The 23,706-nt window shown below is 50.9% G+C and overlaps 1 protein-coding gene across 1 annotated transcript; it reads left to right on the forward strand.

Annotated features, from left to right (window-relative positions):
- Nucleotides 1-3,399: 3,399 nt before the first annotated feature.
- Nucleotides 3,400-23,679, forward strand: RAB3IL1 (RAB3A interacting protein like 1). The gene is made up of 10 exons (XM_059825722.1): nucleotides 3,400-3,432; nucleotides 9,569-9,803; nucleotides 10,311-10,406; nucleotides 11,965-12,042; nucleotides 12,671-12,886; nucleotides 16,294-16,422; nucleotides 16,536-16,648; nucleotides 19,441-19,540; nucleotides 20,563-20,629; nucleotides 21,036-23,679. The coding sequence occupies exons 1-10, from the start codon at nucleotides 3,425-3,427 to the stop codon at nucleotides 21,116-21,118; spliced, it is 1,125 nt and encodes a 374-aa protein (XP_059681705.1). The 5' UTR covers nucleotides 3,400-3,424; the 3' UTR covers nucleotides 21,119-23,679.
- Nucleotides 23,680-23,706: the final 27 nt, after the last annotated feature.

Genomic DNA, 23,706 nt, shown 5'->3' on the forward strand with positions numbered 1-23,706 from the left:
GCTGTTCTGACACAGGGAGGGGGTAACTTGCTGCCCTAGCGGAAGAAGCCATGTCCCTGCCAGCTCTACTGCTTTTTACAAGTGTCTTTGTATTTTTTTCCAGCTCTGTGGCAAATCAAGAGCCATCTGGTAGCACTAGGCTCCCTACTCCTGTGAGGCGGAGTTGGCATGCGTGTGTATAAGCAGCCATTTGGGATGGCACGGACCAAGCTGCAGGATGCCTGGGAATCCTGGACAAACAGCTCAGTACACGGACAGACTGACTGTACCTCACTGGCCTTTTTTTTTGCCATCAGTCCCTGACACATCTAGGAGTGTCTTTGCCCAGGAGAGATCAGCAGTATATAAGCACAACAACTATTGCTTTGAGGTTTCAGTGCCAAGTTCTGTATCTCCCTGGAAATCTGAGTGCCTATCTCTGTCTGACCCTCTGCATTTTATTTTTCAGGGGTCTGGAGGGTGACAAATCTCTCCCTCTCCCTCTGATGTTGCATAGTTCAGTTGGTACAGACATGAAAAGGAGGGAAGAGTCCTTAGAGAGGTGGTCCCCCTTTTCTTGCCTTAGCCACCATGGTGGGGATTAGGTTCCAAAGGGAGGACTAAACGTGTTGGTCCTGGACATCACTTCTAGGGACTGCCTGCTGCCTCCTTGCAGATATTGTGGGAATGATGCAGGACTGAGAAGTTTCTGGTAGGATAAACAGTGGCCAAATCAGCAAGCAGAAAGGAAGACCTTCCTAAAAAGCTGAGGGACAGTCCTTCTTTCTCTCTGGATTTCCCAGCTTCTCTTCTTCCTTTCCATCTGGTGTCTCTTCCCCTGGGTTCACGCTGAACCCTTCCTTCAAAGGATGCTGCTGAGCATGAGGTTGCTCTCTGTCAGCTGTCTGCAGCTGAGAACCGGCAGGAGCAGCAGTGTCTCTGGTGAGTCTCTGCTCGGTGCCACAGTGCCACTGCTCTTAGCAGCATCCGTCCGCGCAATATGGCACTGCTGCCCCAGGCTACCCCCCTGCTCTTCTGGCTCTCAGGCAGGAGCTGAGCATTATGCTTTTTCAGTCTTTTCTTTTCACCCTGTTGCCTTGGAACAGGGGCTGGACTTTGTTGGGTGGTCAAGGCTGATCCCCTCCATGAAATCGGAGATCTTAGACCCAGAGATCCCAGAGGACCCTTGCTGAAGCCCTTCCAGGCAGTTGAGCAAACACGCTGCACAGCTGGCGGAGACAGGCGAGAGGGAGGGGAGCGAGTGGGTGGATGAAGCCTGGAGTTTTAGGCCATTTGTTTTCGTTCTCATTTTCATGGCAATAACATCCGGTCTGGGTTTGCTGGGTCAGGGGTGTAGTCCTGCTTTCTAAACTCTAGGAAAATCCCTGTTTCTCCTTCCCTTCCCAGCCTGGGTCTGTTTTTTTTCTTTTTTTCTTTTTTTTTTAATTGTAGTAGGATCTGAATCCATGAGCAGACAAGGCAGCCCAGAGGAGGCTTTAGCCCTCTCCCATGACTGGGAAGCATCTGTGCTGGGCAAGGTGTCCTAGCCGAGAGCTGCTTTTACTCTGCAGGGTGGTCTTGCACCTTGTTTGAACCAAACTCAGGATTTTCAGTCCTGCTCTTCATTTATGATCCATTCAGAGGAAGATATAGGCACTCCAGGAGGGAATATGAAGGATCAGGATGATGTGGAGGCAGAGAGCTTGCTGTCTACAGGAGGCAATTAGGACCACCAGACACAAATCCCACCAAATGGGCGTCTCTGCTTTGCTCTGGTGGTTCCCCAGTTGCTCAGTACATGCGCATTAGTGTCTGCCTCCACATCACCTGGGTTGAGAGGAGGTCACTGGGAAATGGTGCGAAGGGGCTCCAGAAGTGACAGTGGTCTGCTCGGGGTGCTGGAGGAGGTGTTCAGGCTGGAGATACAGAGCTGGGTCAGAGGATTGCCTCTGTGGGGGCCCAGTGGGGTGCCTTAAGCGTATCCCTGCACTGAGAAACCCAGAGGAAGGATTGGGAGGGTGGTCCTTTCCTTTGTGAAAGAGCTGTGGGAAGCAAGGGACCTGACTGGACGTGACTCTCAAGGAGACACAGAAAGCATTAGCAAGATGCTTCTTTGCCTGGTGGAGACGGGAGGATGAGAAACAAAAGGTGAAGAGTCAGGGAGGTCAGCAGCTTGGCAAGGTGGATCTGCAGGAGGGATGTGAGAGGAGTGGGGGTGAGTGGGTACGAGTGAGGGAGCCGAGGCAGCGGAAGTGGGGAAGATATGGGGGGAAAAGGGTGACTAAAAACGTCTGTGGCAGTAGGGAGGTACCAGGTCAGGGCCTTCACAACAGGTTTGTGCCGTGCTGGGAGACTTGCAGGAGGCAAAGTGGATTCTATGACACTTCAATACCCAGCAGTCAGTGATTTCCATGAAATGTAAATGGGAAATAATGTGAGAGAGAGCAAGGTACTCCCGTGGTGTGAGGCGAGGGTGCTGGGTTAGAGCCTCCAACTGCACGGAGACTTTAAGGTTGTCTGGTGGTTCGTTGTCTCTTAAACCAGAGGTGGGAGATGGGTCTGTGTCTCCCCAGCTGCTGGATTGGACACATTGGGACACTTCACAACACGGCCTGGGGGACAGCTAGCCTTGTGCAGAGGACATGGAGAAGGCAGCAGCTTTTCCTGCCTCAAGGCAGCTTGCATTATAACCCTCAGCTTGGGAGGGATACGTGCCGAGTTTTGCTTTGCTGCACCAGCCCATTCATCCGGTTTTGGAGAAATCTCAGAGTTTGTCCAGGCTTCCTCGATAGCTCTGCCTGTCCTTTGGGGCTGGGAGTGAGGGGGAGCACATGCCACTCTCTCCTTGTGACCAGTTATTTTTGCAAGTGGCTGGGATTCAGCATCTCCAGCACATCCCCTCTTGATGCTTCCTGTCTGCACTATCAGTTCTCTTTCTTCCTGCCTTTGTTGGATCCTGGAAGTTCTACCTTTCTAATCTGAGGACCCTCTGTCCCTGCCAGCCAGGCCTTAGGAGTTAATAATTACAAAGACTAATTACTTCTGATGCTGCCTTGCAAAGCTGAAGATCTTTCCCCTCCTCCCAAAAGTTCCCTGAAGATAACAAAGGTTACAGCCATTGACACAAACCTCTTGAACACTTCACTCTGAGACTTCAGAGTATGGGGTCGGCCTCTGTTGCCACCGTGGATCCTGGCCATGAGGCAGGGCAGGGCTGTAGATGACATGGACACTCAGGAGAATCTGGGACGGAGAATTGCTCCCTGTGTAGCGTCTACAGCAGCGCTCTGCAATGGATACAAGGATCACTCTGTCTAACTTGCCTCCCTTGGGCATTGTGTCTGGCAGCGACGCAGAGGATGGGGCAGCTGAGACTGGAAGGGGAACTGCCCCTATGTGCGAAGGCTCGGAGGGGACACCGCTGCCTGGAGGAAAGCCCAGGGCCATGGCAAGGTAAGGCGCAGTGGGAAACGTGGGTGAAGGACCGATCTGGAAGACATACTGAGGGTGGCCTGCAAGGGCAGGGGCAGGTTTTGGTCCGACGGAGGCACTGTCGCCAAAATTGCGGTGCCGTCAATCCAGAGGTGGTTGTGGGATTTGCTGTGGGACTGGGGTAACAGCAGGAGTGTTTTGCCCTTTTTGTCCCAGCGGGAAGACATGCTCCAGGGACAGGGATAATGGGCTGTGGAGCATTTTCTGGGCAGGTGGGAACCCCACAGTGCTGTGAGTGGCAGTTGTCTCTGCCTGTAGGTAACGCCCCAGTGAGAAGTTGAACTCCCTAGAACCGTAGCTCCTCTTGATTTCAGTGGCAGGCTGTGGAGTGGATCGGTCATTTCCAAATGCCCCAGGAATCACCTGGGGCTGACCCTTTTTGCCCCTCTGTGCTAGCAGAGCGGAGCAAGCGAGGAAAACGCTTTCAGAAGTATGCCATGAGAACGGTGCGTTCCTGCTGCTTCGCAGAGAGGATGTAAATCAGTGCGGCCATATGACTGCTCTCATCTATGGGGAGAGCCGCCCTGCTCCTTCAGCCTCCTGGAGACAGCGAGTGGAAGGATGAGCTAGCTAAAAATTGGAGCCACCGCATCCAAAGTCCAAAGCTCAGTAACAACGAGACTGACTTGTCTTATTCGTGTAAGGGTATGGAAAGCCCAGTGCTTTCCCTGAATGCTGAGTTTAAAAATCCTGGTCCAGTCCCACTGTTGCCCACCACTAACAAGCACTGATATTTCTCCCAGCAGCCAGATTTCCCCCATCCTTTCACTTTCCTGTACATTATCGCTTCTTTACGTCCCAGGCTTCCCACGGAGCTGTTTCAGCAGGAGTCTGAGGGCATGCTCTGTGCCAGGGAGGGATGACGTGTTTACGGGGAGTGTAAGGGTCTTATCAGCTGCTGGTACCAGTTTGAATCCCTCCCTGAGCGCACACCTTCTCCCAGGGCCCCTCCAGCCGTGCAGGCTGGAAATCCTAGCGACATCCACTTGCGTACAGCCGTGTCCCCTGCACCAGCATCGCGGCGGGGGTTGTCTCTCTGCAACCTCAGCTTCGCAGGAAGGCTTTTCGCTCGCCCCAGCAGCCCGCATCTCGGACACCACGACTCAGGAGCCCCAAATCGGGACCGCGACAGTAATTCTGAGGTTTGTGTTTCTAGTGTCTACCCCCCCGGGCTTTCACAGGGCTGGCAAACTCTTCCATGGAATCACAGGTCTGGAAACGTCCCCAGGGAGGGGGGGACTGGTGTGATTTCCAGCTCGGGCCGCTGCAGCTCCAAGGAAAGGCCGGGACGCCGGCCCCAGCGCAGCACCGCCCGCCGCGGGGGCGGCCGCGAAGAGGCCTGCCGGCCGCAAGGCCGCGGAGGGGCCGGGCTCGGCCCCACGCTCCCGGGACACGGCGGAGGCAGGCGACACGCGTGGCATAGCGTCCCGCCCGCCCCGGCCCCGGCCCCGGCCCCGCTCCCTCCCTCCCGGGACCCGGCGGGGCGGCAGCGCGCAGGCGCGCCCCCTGCTGCGCGAGCCGCGCCGGGATCACGTGGTGCCCCCGCGGTCCGCGTACCCCCCGCGGGCGGCGGGAGCGCGTCCTTCAGGCGGTGCCGAGCGCCGGGGGCGGCTCCGGCTGCGGCTCCGGGCATGGGGGCGGCGGCGGCGGGCGCTCCTCCGCCGTGAGCAGCAGCGGCAGCGCCGGCAGGACCCAGCATGCGGCGGGGGTAGGTCCGGGAGCCCGGCCCCGCGCCCTGGGAGGCTCGGGGCAGCCGTTAGCGGCGGGGCCGGGGCGCGGGGCCTGGCCGCTGGCGGGGGGGGGCCGAGTTCTGAGGGCCCGCGGTGTCTGGCGCCCGGACCCGCGCCCCGAGCAGGCGGGGGTGGGAGCCGGTGGCTCGGCGGGGACCGGAGCGGGCCGCCCCCGAGCCTCGCCGCCTGCGGGTGCTGGGACAAGGGCGGCTTCCCCGGGAGAAGCCGGGCTGAGTTTCCCCTCGGGCTTCCATTGGGTTTGCTTCTCTTGTTGTTAACACCTTGCGTCCTTCCAGCGGAAAACCGCACTCAGGCTGGTCCCAAGGCTCTGCGGGAGCGCGTTTGTGCGTGCGGTTGCGTGGAAGTCAAGTACGGAGGCAGGATAAGGAGATGCCGTGTCCACCGGCGACCCGCGGGCGTAAGGGCTCCGGGGGTGATGGAGAGAAATAGAAGGAACACGGATCGTGTGTTAACACCGCAACAGAACAGACCATACGATTTGCAAAAGCTTTCGGGAGCTGGCGGGGTGGTGAGCGGGCTGCGGAGCGATGCCGATGCGTGGTGGTGCAGTCTGGCAGCGGTCAGGGGGTTCATTCTGTCCTGATGGGGATGGATGGAAAAGTCAGGTCCCCTTCGCAAGCCTGAGGGCGAGAGTTTAACCTGGAGAGACCCACAGGCTGTTGGTACGGAAAATAACCCTGTCAGATCAGCACTGCAGGAAACATGTGGGGCCCGCTGGAAAAAGTGCGGATCCTGCACATTTTTTTGCTTTCCCTACAGAATCCAACTTTAGAAGGTTGTGGGGTGTTGGGTGGTTTGTTTTTTTTTTTTTATAAATACGCAGTTCTTGTGTCAGTGTGGGACCTATAGGATATGATATGTTTTTCCGAGAAAGACAGCCACCGGTCAGACCAGCGATAGCAAGAGACTGTGAGTGTACGTGGTGGTCCTTTGGTCTCGGGGGGGGGTGTACTCCAAAGCCCCGGCTGGACACTGGAGATTGGGGCTCGGCTGGGCAGAAGCCAGCGTAGCTGAGGCTTTCATGGGGATTCTGTTTGCACGGGGTGGAGAATGCGCTATTCAGTCATAGAAGATGGGATGATTTTTCAGGATAGGTTTTTAGGTTCTTTGGCATTATGCAGTGTGGGTGGGACTGTTCCATTCCTCCGTGTCCTCCAGTTTTCTTCCATAGTGCGTGGAAATACACTGGAATTCCTGTCTCCCAAGACAAACAACTTTCATCTGAGAACTTAAGAGTCCTAAAGAAACAACATTTTTTTCTTCTTCCTGTTATGTATGGGTTAGATTGGCTGTCTTAGTAGTTCAGTGGACTGTTGAAATGTCCCTTTTCCTTGCTGCTTCTTTATTTTTTTTTTTTTTTTGCTAGCTGCTTGGTTTTGAATCTGGCTTTTCCTCTATGCTCTGGGTTGTTTTTTTTCCTGCTGATCACAGAAGCTGGAGGTGCTTGGACTAGCTGGGGCGCTTCTGGTGTGTTTCCTCTCTGATGCAGGGGAATCTGGAGAGATGCGTTCTCTGCGATTCACCCTGTCTAATCTCAAAAGTCCACAGCAGAGAGGGCTTCCACTATGCCACCTGAGAAACAGTTTAACTGTTGAACAGACCTTTCTGTTTGGCATTCTTCCCCTGTTCCGTGGCAAATCTGTTGCAGAGAACCTCCCCTGATCTCTGTGGCAGGGATGAATTGGTCTCATTACGTCCCCACCTTCCTGTAATGGGTTTCATTCCTTTCTTTGGGTCATTCTCTTGCTCGATCCCTCCCCTTCCTGAGTGTTTGGAGCCTTTGGAGACCTCGTCATCCTGTTAGCAATGTTTAGGTAAGTGATCTGTGTTAGCTAATCTTGACCTTTCTAAACCATTTTATTTCTTCTGTGCGGTTCTGCCTTTCCTCTGAAAAACCAAACGTGCCAAAAGAGCAGCCTAACTGGATGGAGCAGGCACTGCATGCTCTGGACACCGTGCAGTTTGCAATTGCGTGCTCTCTCGCACCTCAAACTGTAGATGCCTGCCTGGTCTGGGAGTTCCCGTTGGTTATGGCTTGCTCAGTCAGGCGTATCCCTCCGTGTTTGTGCATACTGCTTTTTATCAAGCAGTCCCAGTGTGCTGAATAGCTCAAGATGAATTATCTTTGCGTAGAGGCGCTTTCTGTCCTTTTTCCTCTGGCCAAAACTAATTGTATTTTCTTGCCCTTTCCTCAAGGCACTCTTTTATGTTATTTTCCACACTTCCATATTTAGCAGTATCACCAGGATGAGCCTCCTCTTCTACATCTTCCCAGTGAATGATCAGTAAAACGGGACACCAGTTTGTTTCTATCCTTTCCTACCTTCTTAGCACTGCTGTGTGACCGTCCTTGCGGTGCTTTTACTCGTTCTTGCTCAACAGAGAGAGCAGCAAAATCTGTGATACTGACTGTATGTCCTTCTCCCCCAGTTCTGTAGCCAAAATGCTGTCTAGTTGGTGTGGCATGGCGATGATCTTGTGCTCTTCATCTTCCAAGGGTTCAGAGAGTTTTCTACATGTGCTTTTCCACATGCTTTCCTGTGGTACCTGAGCTGAATTAGCTGGCAGCTGCTGCTTCTTTCCCTCTTTGGAAGATGACCGTGGACAAGCGTTGCTCATGGACAGCTTTGCGGGGGACCTAAAGGGAGCAATCCGAGTAGAAAAGGTGGTAGCACCACGCTGTTGCCAGGTGGCATAGCCTAGGAGAAAAAGGCCCGTCAGTAGTTGGGCCTTGTGGTTTGACTGCCTTTTGTGTTTGGGTGAGATGAGGGAGAACAAGGCTCTTCTGAGCTGCACATGGCTGAGGAGATAAACCCAGTCTGTGCTCCGTCGGGCAGTATGGGGCTGGAGGCAGAGCGAGGGGGAAGAGTGTGGCCTGGCTGGAATACAGGACGTGGGGCAAATTCAGGAGAGGAAAATACAGAGTTTGGGAGAAGGGAAGAAGAGAAAGTGAACCTGAACAAAAGAAGGTGATAGCTTCTTTGCAGGAGAAGGTAGTGGGCACGAAGCAGTAGCCAGAAGGAGTGTGCGGGAGGAGGGATTGGTGCTGTGCATGGAAGAGGATAGCACCACAGCTCAGCTAAGGCTTGTGACCCAGAGATAACGGGCAGCAGGTTAATCTGTAGCGCGGTGTGTGCGTCCCATTGAGCGGCTGGACATGATAGAAAGCTTCCATGTGTGCAAGGCTTGATCGTGTTCCCACTGACTTCAAATGGCAAGTGACCACGTGAGGACAGCCCAGTGCATGAAGAAGGGGTGATGCACATGCTCTAGGCAGCACTATGATTGCAGTGCCCTATCGTGCAGGCACTCAAGCCTATGTTTTCCTCTCCAAGATGCCAGCAGCGCCAAAGCCTACTAAATCCATCAGCCTCTTCCAGGGTTTGTCTTAGTCTGTTCACAGTTGACAAAGTTCTACTGAGCACTAGGGAACAGTGTCCTGGGTGACTTTTCTGGTTTTCTCTACTACATCTTTACTTGACAGTCAACGAAACTAAGAAAGAGGGTTTCATCTCACCTCAATGGGAATACAGTATTTTAGACAGCTCTGTCTTTGGGCTTTGATGGGAAACCAGTAGGTTAAAAATGGAGTTTTCCCCTCTGAAGCGGGGGTTGGGGAGAGAGGAAGGCTGGGTTTGCAGTGGAGGGGATTAGGGCCTGTATATTGCTAGGGAATGAGCGTGCTCTACTGTCTTTTCTTGCTACTCCCCTTCAGCTGGGGAAGCAGTGTCTCTGAACTTAAGTTTACAGGAGTCCCGAACAAGGCAGCTGCAGTCTGTTTCTCTCTGAAAGCAGGCGAGAATGGGATTCCTGGAGCAGCTGTCTTTAGTTCTCCTGCTTTATCCTGAGTTAATAGTATCTGGGACATGCTGGTTGAGAGGGGTAAAACCAGGAGTCACCAACAGCTTTGTTTTGCTTACAAAGTTTTGTGTGTCCAGAATTAGCTAACTGAGGGAGTACTCACTGTTGAGTAACCAGCCCTTCTTAAAAGGAATGCACGCTGGGCATCTCAAACCAGACTTGTTAAAGATCCCAGGATAGGAGTGGAGATTTCCCCCAAAGTCTTTATTTTACACCATCATCTCCTCTTCTGTTGCTGGTCTGGAAGCAATCCATGCCAAAAGGGTGCACTTCAGTAGGGAGGCATTGCCTGCATGCAGGGTAAAGGAACTGGTGCTGCTGCTGCTGGGCATAAAGCAGGTCCTCTAAGACCCTTGTCATACACCGTCACCTTCGCAGCCTCGCTTCAGTGCCTGTGAGAGGCCGGAGGTGGATGTGTTGCAAGTGTTAAGAGGAAGGCTGTGAATTGCCCCCGTATAAAGTTTCACTGTGTTGGTACCCCACAGCCAGGCCGATTTTGAGGAAGACAGCCAGAAGCAACCAGCTGTGGAACACTGGAAGACACTAATGCCATCCAAAGGCAACAAGGAGGACCCAGAGACTGGATGCCAGGATGCTGGAGGTGTGGATGAGACCCAGTCCACCGAGCAGCTCAATGTGTCACGTCTACGCAGCTCTTCAGTGGAGATTCGTGAGAAGGGGTCTGAATTCCTGAAGGAAGAGCTGCACAAAGCACAAAAGGTAAGGCCCAGAGTTTGTGAGAACACCCGAGGATGGCAGCACAGATTTGAGCAGTGGGGGTTTTCCTAGAGGTCATGCTGAAGGGAGCAGGGTCTGAATGTGGCTGTGCTGCAGTCTGGAGCAGGCAGAAGAGGAGAGAGATTGAGCTGAGGTGGCTGCGAAGTGCTTTGGAGCAGGACATCAGTTACTAGGTTGACTCAAAGCCTCCGTGCCAGCGTCCAAGTTAGTCCTGGAAACCTGCTGCAGAAAGCAGCTTGAGGCAGGGAGTGCTTACTATGGAGCCTCCTTGCTAACGGCAAATGAGGAATTCCAGCCTGAAAAACCTGCTACAACTTGTGGAGGGATGCCTTTGGTGACACGGAGCATGGTACAGAATTTAGCGACAGGAGTCTTGGGCCGGAGATCCATGCCATGGTGGGGAGGAAGTGTTGTGGTTGACAGGTGGGGGCAGGCAGGCATCAGCACTGCTGCTATGAGCTCACGTGTGCCTCTCCATTTTTGCAACAGGAGCTGAAGCTGAAGGACAAAGAATGTGAGAGATTGTCAAAAGTCAGAGAACAACTGGAGCAGGAACTAGAGGAGTTAACAGCTAGCCTATTTGAGGTACTGCCCTCTTCTTTTTCCCATCATTTCGTAAGCTAAGCTTACATCCAATTCCTTTAAGACAGGCTTTCCCTGAACTTCCAGCCATCTCCTCCTACAGTTTCCTCCTTTCCCCTGTTGCTCTTTCCCACTTGGAGAAGCAGAGCTGGGCAGTGCTGCAGGCAGAGCCTCAGAGCAGAGGCTTGTACCAGCTCCTGGGGAGCTTTTGCATGCATTTCTTTCCCCTTCTGGCAGCTGTGGGGTGGCATAAAGAGCACAGTAGTTATGGGTCTGTACATCTGGTAGCAAAAACAGATGTGGGGATGGCTGGAGCTGGAGCTAAGCATAGCTCCCTGTCCCTCTCCCATGCCTGCTCAGCAGCTGCTGTGTAATAGAGATGATTCCCTGGCTTGTGTCAGCCCTTGCTTGGGGTGGGAACAAGCTGGATGTCCTCATATACTCTGTTCCACTGAGTGTTCAGAAGGCCTGTTGATTGTTTTTTGTTGTTGGTTTGATGGGTTTTTGGGTGTTTTTTTTGTAATGTGATTCTTGCCAAGCTCTATCCTGGCAAAATCCCATTTACCAGCAGCTCTCGTATCTGGATCTGACTGGGCAGTGAGGAAAGCCAGAGCCCATCTGTACCTTTGAAACACAGGCTGGTGCTGAGTGTGAGGGCCAAGAGAGCATCCCCCTCCTGGAGATTTGGCTGCGTGGGCTCAGGACGAGCGTAGAGATAATGTAGCTGAGGGCTGTCCCCTTCCTTTGGTGGCCTTGGACAGACTGCTTCCAGACAGCGCTGCGGGCAGGCCCCAGCTGGGACTCACACCACTCCCCTCTTCCTGTGGGAGATGCTTTTAAGCTAACCTCTACCATTTGGCCCCCACCTGAGTTGCAGCTCCTGCTGTGTTGCAGCCATGCCCAGAGCAGTGAGGGCTGGCCGCTCCGCAAGGGAAGTGGGAGCAAAGTCCAGTAACAAGTCAGGCAAGAGCAGTGACCTCACCAGTGAGGAGCCAAGACGTGGAGCAGCAAGTCTGGATCAGTGTCTGTGCCACAGACAGCAGTCAGGGTCAGAGAACAGTCCAGTGATCAACCGGCAAGTCTGCAGTGACAACGCAGGCCTGAGGTCAAGTCAGGAAGCCAACCTAGTGAGTCTGAGTCAAGGTCGGAGTTGCAGAGGTATTGGACTGGGTGCAGACACAGCTGCTGCACGGCTCTGATGTAGCACAGGTCGGTGCTAATGTTAAAGTCTCAGCTTTAAAGCAGTTCCCAAGGGTGAGGAGGGGCAGGCCCTTGCTTCTAGCTTTCTTCACCACAGCCCGTATCAGCGAAAGAGATGACCTTGGACTCAGCCAGCTAAACTCTTTAATTTAGCCAACTACACTCCTAGAAGGGGGATGCACTCCAGGCTCTGGCACTGAGGGCCTGGGGGAAGGCTCTTCACAGCTGACAGAGTAAAACCTTTGGATGTGGCAGTGATGCCTGTTCCCCTGCCTGCTTGCCCAGAGCATGCGATATGGCAGAGCTTTGGCCTTTATGAGTTGGGGCTGCAACAGGCAGACTAAAATTCTCTCTGGTCCAGGAAGCGCACAAGATGGTGAGAGAAGCAAACACTAAACAGGCGGCGTCAGAGAAACAGCTGAGGGAGGCACGGGGGAAGGTGAGAACTGCACTCTCTGTCGCTTGATCTCTGTGTTAGGTTGGTGCCATCCCTGCCCAGCCTGGCCATGGTGCTGTTTGTTGGCTGGAGGAGGGTAAAGTGCCTGCAGCTCCCTCTCTGAGATGCTGCATTTGCTCTGTTCCTTCTCCAGCAGACACTGAGTGAGGGGGGAAAAGGCATCCTTGCAGTCTGCTGCTGATGCAGCTCCCCTTTGAGAAATGGATGCCAGGGGAACCACAGAGAAGTGATACACTGTTTAACTGCCACAGCTGTGGGGATGGATGGAGCAGGGAGCTGGGGAGTTGGAATTCCCTGACATGTCTGCATCACAGGGCTGCTCAACTGGTTCCTTCTTGAGGGGAGAGATATTTCTTCTGGGTTATTTGGTCTAAAAAGAGCCTGGGACAAAATGTGCTCAGGCTGAGGAGCAAAGGGATGGGTTCCTGAATAGCTGTCATTTAGCCCTGTTTAAAATTCTGGGTGATGGTGGACACTTGGGGGAATGGTGAGAAGGCTTCCTGACTGGGCTTGTAGCTGGTTCCCCGTGGCTTTAGTGTTTGGTGGGGTGCAGCAAGCTCAAGCTCAGCAGGTGCTAAAGGTGCTGTTGACTCTTGCCTTGCCTCCTCAGATCGACATGCTGCAGGCAGAAGTAACAGCTCTGAAGACGCTGGTGATCACATCCACACCTTCCTCTCCCAACCGGGAGCTGCACCCTCAGCTCCAGAGCCCTTCTAAAGCTGTCTTCAGGAAGGGTCATGGGCGAAACAAAAGCACCAGCAGTGCAGTGGTCTCGGCTGCCAGCCAGAATGTGACTCCAGAGCCAGTCAGTCATGAGTGCAAAGAGGTGGGTGAGGGCCATTCACTGCATCGGCCTTGGAGCCACGGCTGTCACTGTGCTCAGGGAGCTGTGCAGCTTCTGACTTGGGCTTCCTGGAGAGCTCTGTTGTTTCGGTGCTGGGAGAAGCTGTTTAGGCAGTAATGTGGCTTGTTCCCTAAATTTGTGCTGAGGCAGGCTCTGGAGAGTTTCCATTTGTGGAGATTTCCTCTTCTGGGAAGCACGTTGAAGGCTGCGTCAGGACAACTGCTAGAGGAAGCAGTTGAGGGGTCCCTGGAGGGCATGGACAGATCCAGGAGTTACCCACTCTCAGCACTGGTATGTCAGGAGTTGCTGGGCAGAAGCCAGTTGTTTGCTGTATCTTGGCAGTTGAGGCTACTACCTGCTCTGGCGTGATTTGCTGTTGTCTCTTCTCTCTACCTAGTTTGGCTTGGACACCTCCATCAAAGTTTAGTCTCTGTCACTTGTTCTGTGTTCTTGGGCATGTCACTGTTCTTCCTCTTTTTTGCAGAGCATATATTTAATTATATTTAATTCCTTCCTCACTGGAAGGAAGTGGGCAGAGAAGCACACAAAGCGTTTGTGAGTATCTTTCAAACAAACCCTGTTTAATTCCCTTTGGTGATCCTTTGGTAGTCCCCTACCTGCTGTGACCATGGGTGTAAGTAACACTTCGTCCTGCTGGCAGGACCTTTCCGTCTGGGAATTTTCCACTAGCCAGCTGTGTGTACAGCTGTCCTAGGGTGCAAAAAGGAGGCAGCGTATGGCACTTGGTCAGGAAGAATGAAAATGAGTGAGAATGTGATGGGGGAATCTGTCTCCCTAGTGATTTTTTGGGACCTGTGCCCTCTGTTGTGAAGAATGGTTGAGGGAACACGAAGGCACCTGGTCACTTGGCTTGTGTGAGAGTGTATGCAGAAAGGCCACTTGTGAAATTAATACTCTTGCCAAACAGGACTGTGCTGGCAACACTGGTAATGTCTGCTTTTGGCAGTGGATTCAATGAATGTGCCTTGTCAGCTTCTGCACAGTGCTCTTGTTGCTAGAGTTTGGATGAAATGCTTCAGGCAACATTGGCTATAGCCATTGTCCTGAGACAACAATAGCAACGAGAGGTGAAGATTTTTAACTCTGTTCACAGGCAGAGAGGAACAAAGGCTATGTCGGAAAGAATGCCAAAGGAAAAAATCAGTTCAATAATTGTGAAGGCCTGACGCACTGGTTTCTCTTGGTCAAGCAGGGAACAGTCCAGATATGCTGGAAGTTGGAGTCAAATCCAGTCAGCTAAAGCTGCTTTGAGGGCCAAGAAGAAAAAGGTTTTAATCTCTTTAAGGCCCTGTGACCTCTCCCAATGCTAACCATTCCTCCAGTCAGAACAGAGGAGCTCAATTTGGTGAACCACTGACTACCCTGTAGAAGGTGCCCTCTGCCTGCAGTAAACGGAGATAACTTTTGCCTACTGGGTACTTCATTTTGCTGTTCTTGGCTCAGTCTCGGCAAAGCTCGTGTTGACGATCTTTAGAGAAATGCTTGTAAGTGACTTGCTTGTTAAAGATTTGGACCTGTTGTTTCTTTATGTAGGTAACTTCCACATGGTGCGGATATCCTGGGGCTTAAAATCCCAGGGCTACAGCTTCCAAAGTGACTAATAATTTTATATATATCAAGGGTGGGGTCATTTTTTGTTAACTTGTTAATTTCCATCTCTCAAATTCCTTAGTGGCCTATGTGAGAGGTGATAAAAGGGAACCTGGCATTCAGAGAGATGGTGCTTGGTGCTCTATGGAAAAAACATGCCCCATCTTAAACTGAGCCTAAAAATGACAGAATTTCTGTTCCCTTTTTGCACCTCAAGCTGAAGTCAAAAGGTGGGGTTTGTGGCCCTGTGATGTCTTGAGCAGCACGCTTAGTTCCCTGGAAGGGAGGACTTGAGCCTTTCTTTGTATCTTCTCTTTTGTCTCCTGTTTTTTACCTCCCTTTTTTGCTTCTCTTTCTAAACCTTTTTCCTTCACTGTCTGTCTCTTCCTCTGCCCTCAAAGTCTGGGTTACCCGCTCTCCTCTCTCTGCTCCTTTGTATCATCCCTGGGAAGGCTATCCACATCACCTGTGAACCAGGCTGGCAGGCCTTGGGGGCAGATGCTTCCTCACCCTTGCAGCAGGTAACCTTTCTGCACAGCATTGGGGAGGGGTGGGACCCATCTGTCTCTCACACTTCCAGCCTTTCAGTTCTAGCTTCCTTTTATGATAACCTCTTTTTTTTGTTGTTCATTTGTTTTTGTGTTTTTTCTCAATTTGTTTTGCTATCTTGTGGCTCTGAAGCTGTCTCCTAGTACCAGGTGAGCAGTCTCCATAGCACAGAGCGAGTGTGCTAGAACCCAGACCTTTTTCAGCTTCGTTCGCTTATGTTCTTTGTGTTGCTCAGCAGGGTTTCTTTAGTTTTGTTTTTTCATTCAGCAGCTTTAACAGGATTTGCTGGCCTTTTAAGGAGATGCCCTGTCAGTCAGGTTGGTGGTTCCGCTAATGATCCATCTGGGGTTTAAATGTCAGGTTCCAGAGAGTCTCCTGGACTGAAGTATTTTCAGCCAGACAGGGATGGAGGGAGCAACCTTCCTGCTGTCTCAGGGCATGGGAGCAAGTTCTGTCCTGGGTCCCTTTCCGCTGAGCAACGATAATGCTTGCGGGCCCACCTGTAAAAGGCAATGAACAGACGTTAGAGTAGGGAAAGCTGTTCCTACTCTTTGTGTTCCCTTTGAGGGACCTCCTTTCCTATGCTCAGCTTGCCTCTGTGAGCCTGGGTGGCTGGCCGGTGTTCCCATTACTTCTGCGACTCCCCAAACACCGGAATTCTGGGTGTGGAGTGATCTTTAAAGGGCCGGCATACCCTGTGTGAGCTCATGCTTGGGCTCAGTGAATATAGTCCTGCTGATGGCTGTTTATTAATAACTTTTTCCAATTCATCCTTTTCTGTAGCAATCCTTTCCTTACAGAAGGGTTCTGCTTCCTGTGTCCTGGGTGCCATTGCCACTGTGCTTTACCATACAGCTGCTCTTGTCATTGCTGCCATGGGCTGAGTGGGCTCTTGGTCTGTTCGGTGGTTTTGTGGTGGCTTTCCTGCAGCAGAGGTGCTGCCCTGTCCTGGAGGAAGATGGGGTACAGAGGTGCCTGCAGGTTTCTGGCAGAATAAGCCCAGTATGGCTGTGTTAGTCTGGCACAGAAACGTTGATGGGTAGGAGATGAAAGATCCTTGGAGCAAGCCAGCTTCCCTCAGACACTTCTATGATGTCTGAGCCTTCCTAGATGCCAAAGCCAGGTATATTGTAGTTAGGTTACCTGCATAGTAACAGATACCTTCTTACACAGTGTCTCTCCTACCATCCACCTTCCCTCTTCCCACTCCTCTTGGACACTTGCTGCAGGTCGACTCCATTTTATTTGCTGAGTTCCAGGCCTGGAAGGAATCTCCAACTTTGGATAAATCCTGCTCCTTCCTGGACAGAATTTATCGAGAAGATATAGGACCTTGTCTGGACTTCACTAAGCAGGAGGTGAGTGCTGGAAAAGGAGGACAAAAACTGTGCAGTCTGGCAGCACTGAAGTTGCAGCTTTATGGAGGTGACCTTTGCACGTTCATATCTGAACTCATTTCTCTTTGTCGCAGCTGTCGGAGCTGGTGCGAGTGGCTGTGGAGCAGAATACGCTCACCATTGAGCCGGTTGCTTCCCAGACACTGCCTGTGGTGAAGGTGTCAGCAGAAGAGTGCGGTGGGCCAAAGTAAGAAACCGTGCTTACACTCTCTTGTCCTCTCCTTGCTGCTGGTCTTTTTGTACCATCTAGTGGAGTTTGGCCAGGCCTTGCTCAGTCAGTTGAGTTGAACAGTTCAAAGGGCTCAGCTGAGTGTTCTCCTAGCCTATGACCAGTGGTAGTTCAGCTCAACTCCTTACATGAGAAGGGAAATTAGCTCAGCTCAGCTGATGTGCTATAATTGACTGTTTTGGGGGGATAACCTAGGATGTGTTAGTGCCCTTGCCTTGGGAGAGGGTTTTTTTTCCACTTCCTTAAGGTAGCCACTGTTTTTGTGTTCTCTGAAGGTATGTTTGTGCACAACCTAGGGTGAAAGGATTAAGTCATTATCTCATGTTCTTGTATCTTGTGGGGTTTGAGCTTACCTTGGCTCTGACCTTGCTGGTGCACCAGGTGGGTTTGAGCCTATGTCAGAAGAGATCTCCTCTTGCTGCATATCACCTTCCCCACCTGATGCTGTCACCTTGCCATCAGAATTGGGGCTATGGCTGCTCCAGACCTTGCATGACTGTATCTGATGTGACAGACAACTTGAGATTGCCTCAGAGAAGAAGAGCACTAGTGGGAGTGACATGATATTCCAGGCAAAGATAGGGGATTTTATTCAGCTGTTGAATTCAAGTGCAGTCAGGGTGCTCTCTCTTTGTTCTTCCCTCCCTTACCTGCAAGCAGAGCACCTTCTAAGCGGAGGTGTTCCTGTAACAGTAAATGCTGCTCTTACCATTCTCTTCCGCGTTTTCTGTCATCTCTAGGCAAATGCTCCGTGCATATCTGTCAGGCCTGTTCCAAGAACAACCCATCCTGTATTTATCCTTATCCATTTCCTTTTGATCTGTTTTTTTGTGTCTTCACAGTGGGTTCCGGTCACAAATTGTAACGTAAGTGAAGTATTTATTTTTTTAGCCAGTGATGAAAGATCTCTAATCCATTAACAAGTTACTAACTTAGTGCAATTTAGCAGCTTTGAGGCTAGAGCTGAACTAAGCTAACTTTTTAAACCTGTTTAACTTCCACACAGGCAGGATGGTAAGGAAGCTTTCTACTGACAATAAAGGACCCAAAAGGAATTTGTTCCCCTTTGTTTCCCAGATGCAAAACACTGATTTATTTTTTTTTAATGGCAACTTTGGACATGCTGTGGACCAGAAAGGAGAAAGCTGGGGTCCCTGCCCCAGCTGGGACCTACCAGACCTTCTTGTCCATACCCTACTGTACAGACCTCAGTGCAACAGTTTGAGAAGTCTAGGCAGGCAAGGACCGAGGTTGGCCAGTATGTGACATTGCCTATATAGCATCAGAGCAAAATGCTGGCCAGGAGGTGCTGAGGACAACTGACTTTCATGATGGCATGTCTGGCAAAGTGCCCTGGGGTATGTAGAGTGCCGAAGGGCAGGTGCCCAAAAGCTGTGGTTTAGGTTACTTCTAGCTATGGTTGTGATAGCTGGGGTTACACCAGGTGTCAACCAAGCCAAGGCTCCTGCCCAGCAGGAGTCTCTTTTTTTTTTCCAGTGTGCTGCAATGCTCAAATTTAGGACCTCTTAAAGGTATCTCGTTTACAAAGATATTGGTCATCCTGCACCTTCTGAGGATTTGATCCCTGTAAATTGTGTTAATATTTGGGCAATGATTACTTCTCGTTGCATCTGAACACTTACAGCCCACGCTTCCACTCTTAGCTAATATTTGCTTTGATAGCAGTGGAAAGCAAACACTGAGACATGCTCAGAAGCTCTCTGAAACATCTGCTCCCATGTATTGTCATCTACCATGGCCCACAGAGCAATTTTTTGCAGCTGGGGTGTGATGTCCCACCATGCAGGCACTAAGTCTCCAGGGAATGTGGTGATAACTATGCAGCAGAAAATTCTGCTTTACTGCTGTAAGTGGTGATGAAGGAAGGGCAACTGGCTGGTGCTGGGAGCCATTTGTCTTGCAAATAACAGAAGGAAATGGCAAGAAAATAGCTGCACCCTTGCTGATTACATCTTTTGGTGTTCTCCCTGGGAGCTGAGCTGTCTTGAAAAGACCATTTTCTTCACTCGGTCTGAAATCTCCTTACAGTTGTGAAGCCAAGCTTCTTCCCTGTCTGCACAAGAAGGGATCGGCTTGTTCTTAGGAGCTGCAAGCCTTATCCAAAGCCCCCTGAAATCAGTACAAAGTCACTCCATGTGGCTTCAACTAGAGCAGCTTCGAATCAGGCCCAAATTAATAGGAGCCTAGCATAAAGGCTGCAGCGTGGCTTTGAGTTCTCAGCACGAGTAAATTCTGCTCAAATGCTGGATTTACCTGTTTTGAGACCAGGTTTGGTCCCCAGCCAGCATGTTTGCATCCCATCAGGAAAGCTGATACACCTGAGCAGAACGCCTTCAGCAGAAGCCTTGCCTGGAATGTGGAGGAGATGTGCGGAGATCAGATGACATTTGTTATACTCTGCTCCAGCCTCACGTCTTTAATATCTTATGTGGTTTTGTCTTGGGCTGTCTGCCAGGGAAAGGGTACAGCCTTGGTTTGCTTGGGCATGGAATAATTCATGGTTCTAGATATTTAGCTTAAGGTCTCCTAGACTTCCCATTTATGGGATCTTTCAAGGAGCAGAAGGCTCATATCGGCCAAGGTTTTTTCTTCATGCTGAACTGACACAGCGTCTGGCTTCTGAGCTTTCACTTCCATCTCTTGGGAATAGTCTTGACGTTGTTGAATTGCTGTGCTCTGCTGTGCCACTAGACTGCTGCAGGCTGAAGTGTTTTTTTCTTTGTCTCCAGGAAATGTGCTCTGAGTGGCCTCCCCAGGACCTGCAAGCACCGCATCATGTTGGGGGATTCTGGGAATTACTACTACATTTCACCATCCTGCAGGGCCAGGGTGAGTCCTTCACCTTCTCAGCGTGCCTCAGCCCTCCAAAATTATTCCAAGCCCTGAAACGGAGGAGCTCTTGGGGCAGCCTTCAAACTGACAGAGACCTGTGGGGCTTGAGTTTGTTCCTGAGGTCAGGGTGGCCCTTGGTCGATGACTGGGGTGCAGGTCTCCAGCCCTGCCTCATGCTCTGGTGCTCTGCCTTATGTTCCTTCAGGCAACCTGTCTTCAGTGTTTTCGCTTTCCATGGTTTGATTCAGTACAGGGCTTTGATTGTTTTTCTTTATTATTATTTTTTAATTCTCCTTTGTAAAACACAGTAATTTTCTGCTCTTTAAATGCCAGCTCTTGTTACTGTTCCGGTACAGATCAGTGACTCAAATGGTTCTGAGAACAAGCTGTCCTTTCTTTGGGGGGAAAAGAGAAGGTGAATGATTTATTAATGTTGCTGTTGGAGCTCTGATTCAACAGAGCATTTTTGAAGTTTATTCTTTCCTGAGTTGCATATCAGAAGAGCTGATCCTGCAACATGCGACTATTTCTGAAACAAAAAGTTGGTTTTGTGCATGGACTTAAGTTGACTAATTTTTGTCACTTGCACCGAAGTACTCTGATGTGTCGTGAACACCCTTACCTCCCTGCACACGTGCTTTCTGCACAAACCTTTAACTCCAAAGATTTTTATTCAGTTGGAGAACGGTGCTTTTTGAAGGAAGATCATGGACTTTGCTGCCACATTAAGTAGTGATTACTTACGTCTCAAAACTGCAGTAGATTGGAGTTCTTGCACAGTGTGTCTCGTGGGTAGTGCAGTATCTTGAGATGGGATTGCAGATGCATAGAATCCTGACTTTTTTTTTTAACCAGCTTTCATCCTATCTCTTCCATCTGGTGGTATGTGGTACTATTTCGCAGGTGCTGAACACTATGAGCTCTCCTGCTGGGTGCTGTGCAAGTCTCTTGACAGGCAAAGCGGGTCTGTAGCTGACTTTTTTTTTTCAATATTTTTTTTTTCCTTCTCTCTCCCTCAGATCACAGCGGTGTGCAACTTCTTCACATACATTCGCTATATCCAGCAGGGCTTGGTGAGGCAGGATGGTAAGAGAGGGTAGTAGCTGGGTACGGTGGGGGGTACCTTCTGTGGGACATCAGAAGGAATTAAGAGGTCGTATTCATTGTGACAGGAATGGGGCCAGCTTGGGGTACCCTGAACTCCCTGTGTCTTTGAGAAACTGTTAAATGACAAAAGAAAGGCACGAGCGGGAGGAGTAGATGCACCCGTCCCTTGCTCCTCATCAGCTTGTTGAGAGCTTTGCCCTGGGGTGGGCCTGTCCTGCTGGACCCTCCAGCATGTCTGCTTCCCTCACTTTGGGATTGAGCCTGGCTGGGCTGCACTGAGAGCACAGCATAACATGCAGTGGTGTCCAGCTGTGCCTTGCTTACTGATTTTTGAGTTTGTTTTCTTTTCTCTCCTCCTCTTCCCTATCCCCTTTTTGCTTTGCAGTGGAGCTGATGTATTGGGAGGTCATGCGGCTCCGGAGGGAGATGTCTCTGGCCAAACTTGGGTTTTATCCCAGTGAGATGTGAGCAGAGGCCTGAAATTGCTCCTGTATGACCGACTTGTCAAACGTAGTCTGCCAAACAGATGAATGCAGTGCCTCTCCTGCAATGGGCCTTACTCCCTCCCTCCCTACCCTCCCTCTGCATGAAGCTGATCAAGGAGCAAGAAGCACAAGTTTCACCTTCAGCTGTCCCACTTACCCAACTGTGACTGGAATGCAGCTGCCAAGCTACCCCTTCAGAGCTGGGCTGGCCCTGGCTGCTCTGGGGTGGCCATCTACAGACTGTCCTCTTCGGAGTCTCCTATATGCAGTGTATATCCATTTTTTTTTTTAAACTTTTGTTTTTATATGCAGTCTGCTTTGGCATAGTCTGAGGCCAGCCCTGTGCAAGGCAGGAGTCCTGGACTTTCTTTGTAAGCAAGTTTTTCAGGACAGATGCTGGCTGTCTGTCCATCTGTTCCACTCATTCTTTGGGGTGGAGGGTGCTGTGTCCAGCTATACACCTGGGTCCTGCTGACCACTAACTCCCCTAACGGCCCCGTAAATGCCAGCAGCACACAATAATCTTATGGAGAGCCATGAACAGCCTGTTTCCAAGTACTTCCTTGCTCCTTTTAAAGGAGCCTGCAAGAGAAGCTTTCTGCCAACTAAGTCACAAAGAGGGGATTTGTGTTTGTGCTTGTGATTTGGCACTGGGTGATCCAGGCTAGGGGAAGAGCCGGAGCAGAGGCCGGAGCTGTGCACCTGGGGCCTTCAGCAGAAGAAAGCGAGCAGGGAAATTGCGTAACTCGCAGCTGGCTGCAGCTTGGCTGCAGTCTGCAGGCTGTTTTCTCCTGGTCTAGAGAATCTGCTGCAGTGGTCACAGGCAGATGTGGACCTTGACGGGTGGTGCCCTGTGACAATCCTTGGTGCAGAAGTCCCCCATGGTGCTCTTGGATACAAACCTCACCCCCAGACAGATGGCTTTGAGCTGTTCCTGCTCTCAGGGTAGCTTTGGGAAGTGCTGGCCCCACTGTTTAGATAGAAACCATGGTCCCAGGCTGGGTTCTTTATGGCTCCAGAAGGAGCATGCCCAGGCTGGGAACACTCTTGAGGCCCCGAGATTTCCTCCCCAGTATTGCATCAGACCTAGAGATGCATGTTCACTGGGAAACGTGGCTTCTTCTGGGCTGCCATTCACAGTGAGGAGATTGGAGATATCTTTGTGTGCGTATGAGGGCTGTGGTTCCTCTTTGCCTCAAATGTGCTGGGAAGAATGTCACTAAAGCTGTTGTAAAGCAGAAGCACTCCATAACTTGAACTCAGACCCAGGTTTGTCTGTACAGAACTGTGTTGAAGCCATGACAGTGTTTTGTAGCCAATTTAGCCTTTTTTTTCAGTGACTCTGGAATCCTGGGGGTTTCATCTCACATGGCATTTCTGCACTCTTGACTGGCATATCACCCTGTCCCTCTGTCATCATCATAACTCCCATCTTAGCAAGCTGGTGCCCAGAACAGGATCACCATCCTCAGCTCCATTAAGTTTCATCCTCTCCTGGGAGATGCTACAGTAGGAACTCTGTATCTTCAGCAAAAGAAAACTAACTGAGCTGCTGTGTTTTTGTCCAGGGGAGGGAGGAATAGACAGGAAAGGCAAAAGTTTTGGTTTGGAACCTAATACAAGGACAGCTTCACAGCAGATCTGGGAAAACCTTCCTGTAGAAGACCCCCATGAGCACAAGCTTTCCTGTCACTGAGCAGACTCACAGTATGCTGCCGAGTTGCTCCTCAGGGGACTCCTTTCCTTATAGCTATACTGGCATATGGTATCGTTTGCCAGGGTTTAGTAGCTATGTGAAACTAGAGTCGTCATCCCCAGAGCTGGGAGAACACATTCCTGACAATACATGCTGGTTTTGAATCCACCTCCTTCAGCTCAGAAAGGGTTGACCTGCAAGTCCGAGTTGTTAACGCCCCAGTTCTGCTTCTGCTTCCTATGGCTGAGTGCCCCAGCTCACGCTGCTCACCCTTGCTAGGTGAGCGTGCACATCTGCTACTCTTCACCAAAGGAATATGTTTCAAATGTGGAGTAAAAGCCTGGAAAATACATGGGTAAGAGTCTGGCTGGGTCTTGAGCTAGTGATAAACCTGCATCTCTTTTGGTGGTGTCTGCAGGCTTGTGGCAATTTGACATCAACTTTTCTAGAGGAGAAAATAGAAATGTCTTTTCCCAGCTGCGGATTTCAGCTCAGGTAAATTCTGTCCCTGGCAGTTTCTCCTTATATCTGTTCCCCCTGACCTTTTGATCTCTGCATGTCATCCTGTGCCATTAGCTGCTACATTGCACAACAGACGTTGCTGCGTTGCAGCACTGGGGATGAGATGATCTCTCTATGTAGGAGACATTTTGGTTTGTGGGATTTATTTTTTTTTTCCCCAGTGTCACTTTGTAAAGCACTTTGAGATGAAAGGAATTAGAGAAATGCATTGTATAAGGTTGTCTTAGATGTAAAACAAAGCAGAGAGAACAATTTGTAAATTAATATGAAGTTACTCCGTTAACAGCGGGATGGTTGCACCCTGCTCTTTAGTAAAGGAAAATAAACATTTGTTACTAACCTCTTTAAAGGTC

The sequence above is a fragment of the Gavia stellata genome, chromosome 17, assembly GCF_030936135.1.
Source record: "Gavia stellata isolate bGavSte3 chromosome 17, bGavSte3.hap2, whole genome shotgun sequence".
Lineage (NCBI taxonomy): Eukaryota > Metazoa > Chordata > Aves > Gaviiformes > Gaviidae > Gavia > Gavia stellata.

Excerpts from the sequence above, each read along its gene's own strand:
- RAB3IL1 (XM_059825722.1), top strand. Across the intron at positions 9,804-10,310 it reads AGCTGCACAAAGCACAAAAG|GAGCTGAAGCTGAAGGACAA; the intron begins GTAAGGCCCAGA and ends TTTTTGCAACAG. Across the intron at positions 20,630-21,035 it reads GGGCTTGGTGAGGCAGGATG|TGGAGCTGATGTATTGGGAG; the intron begins GTAAGAGAGGGT and ends TTTGCTTTGCAG.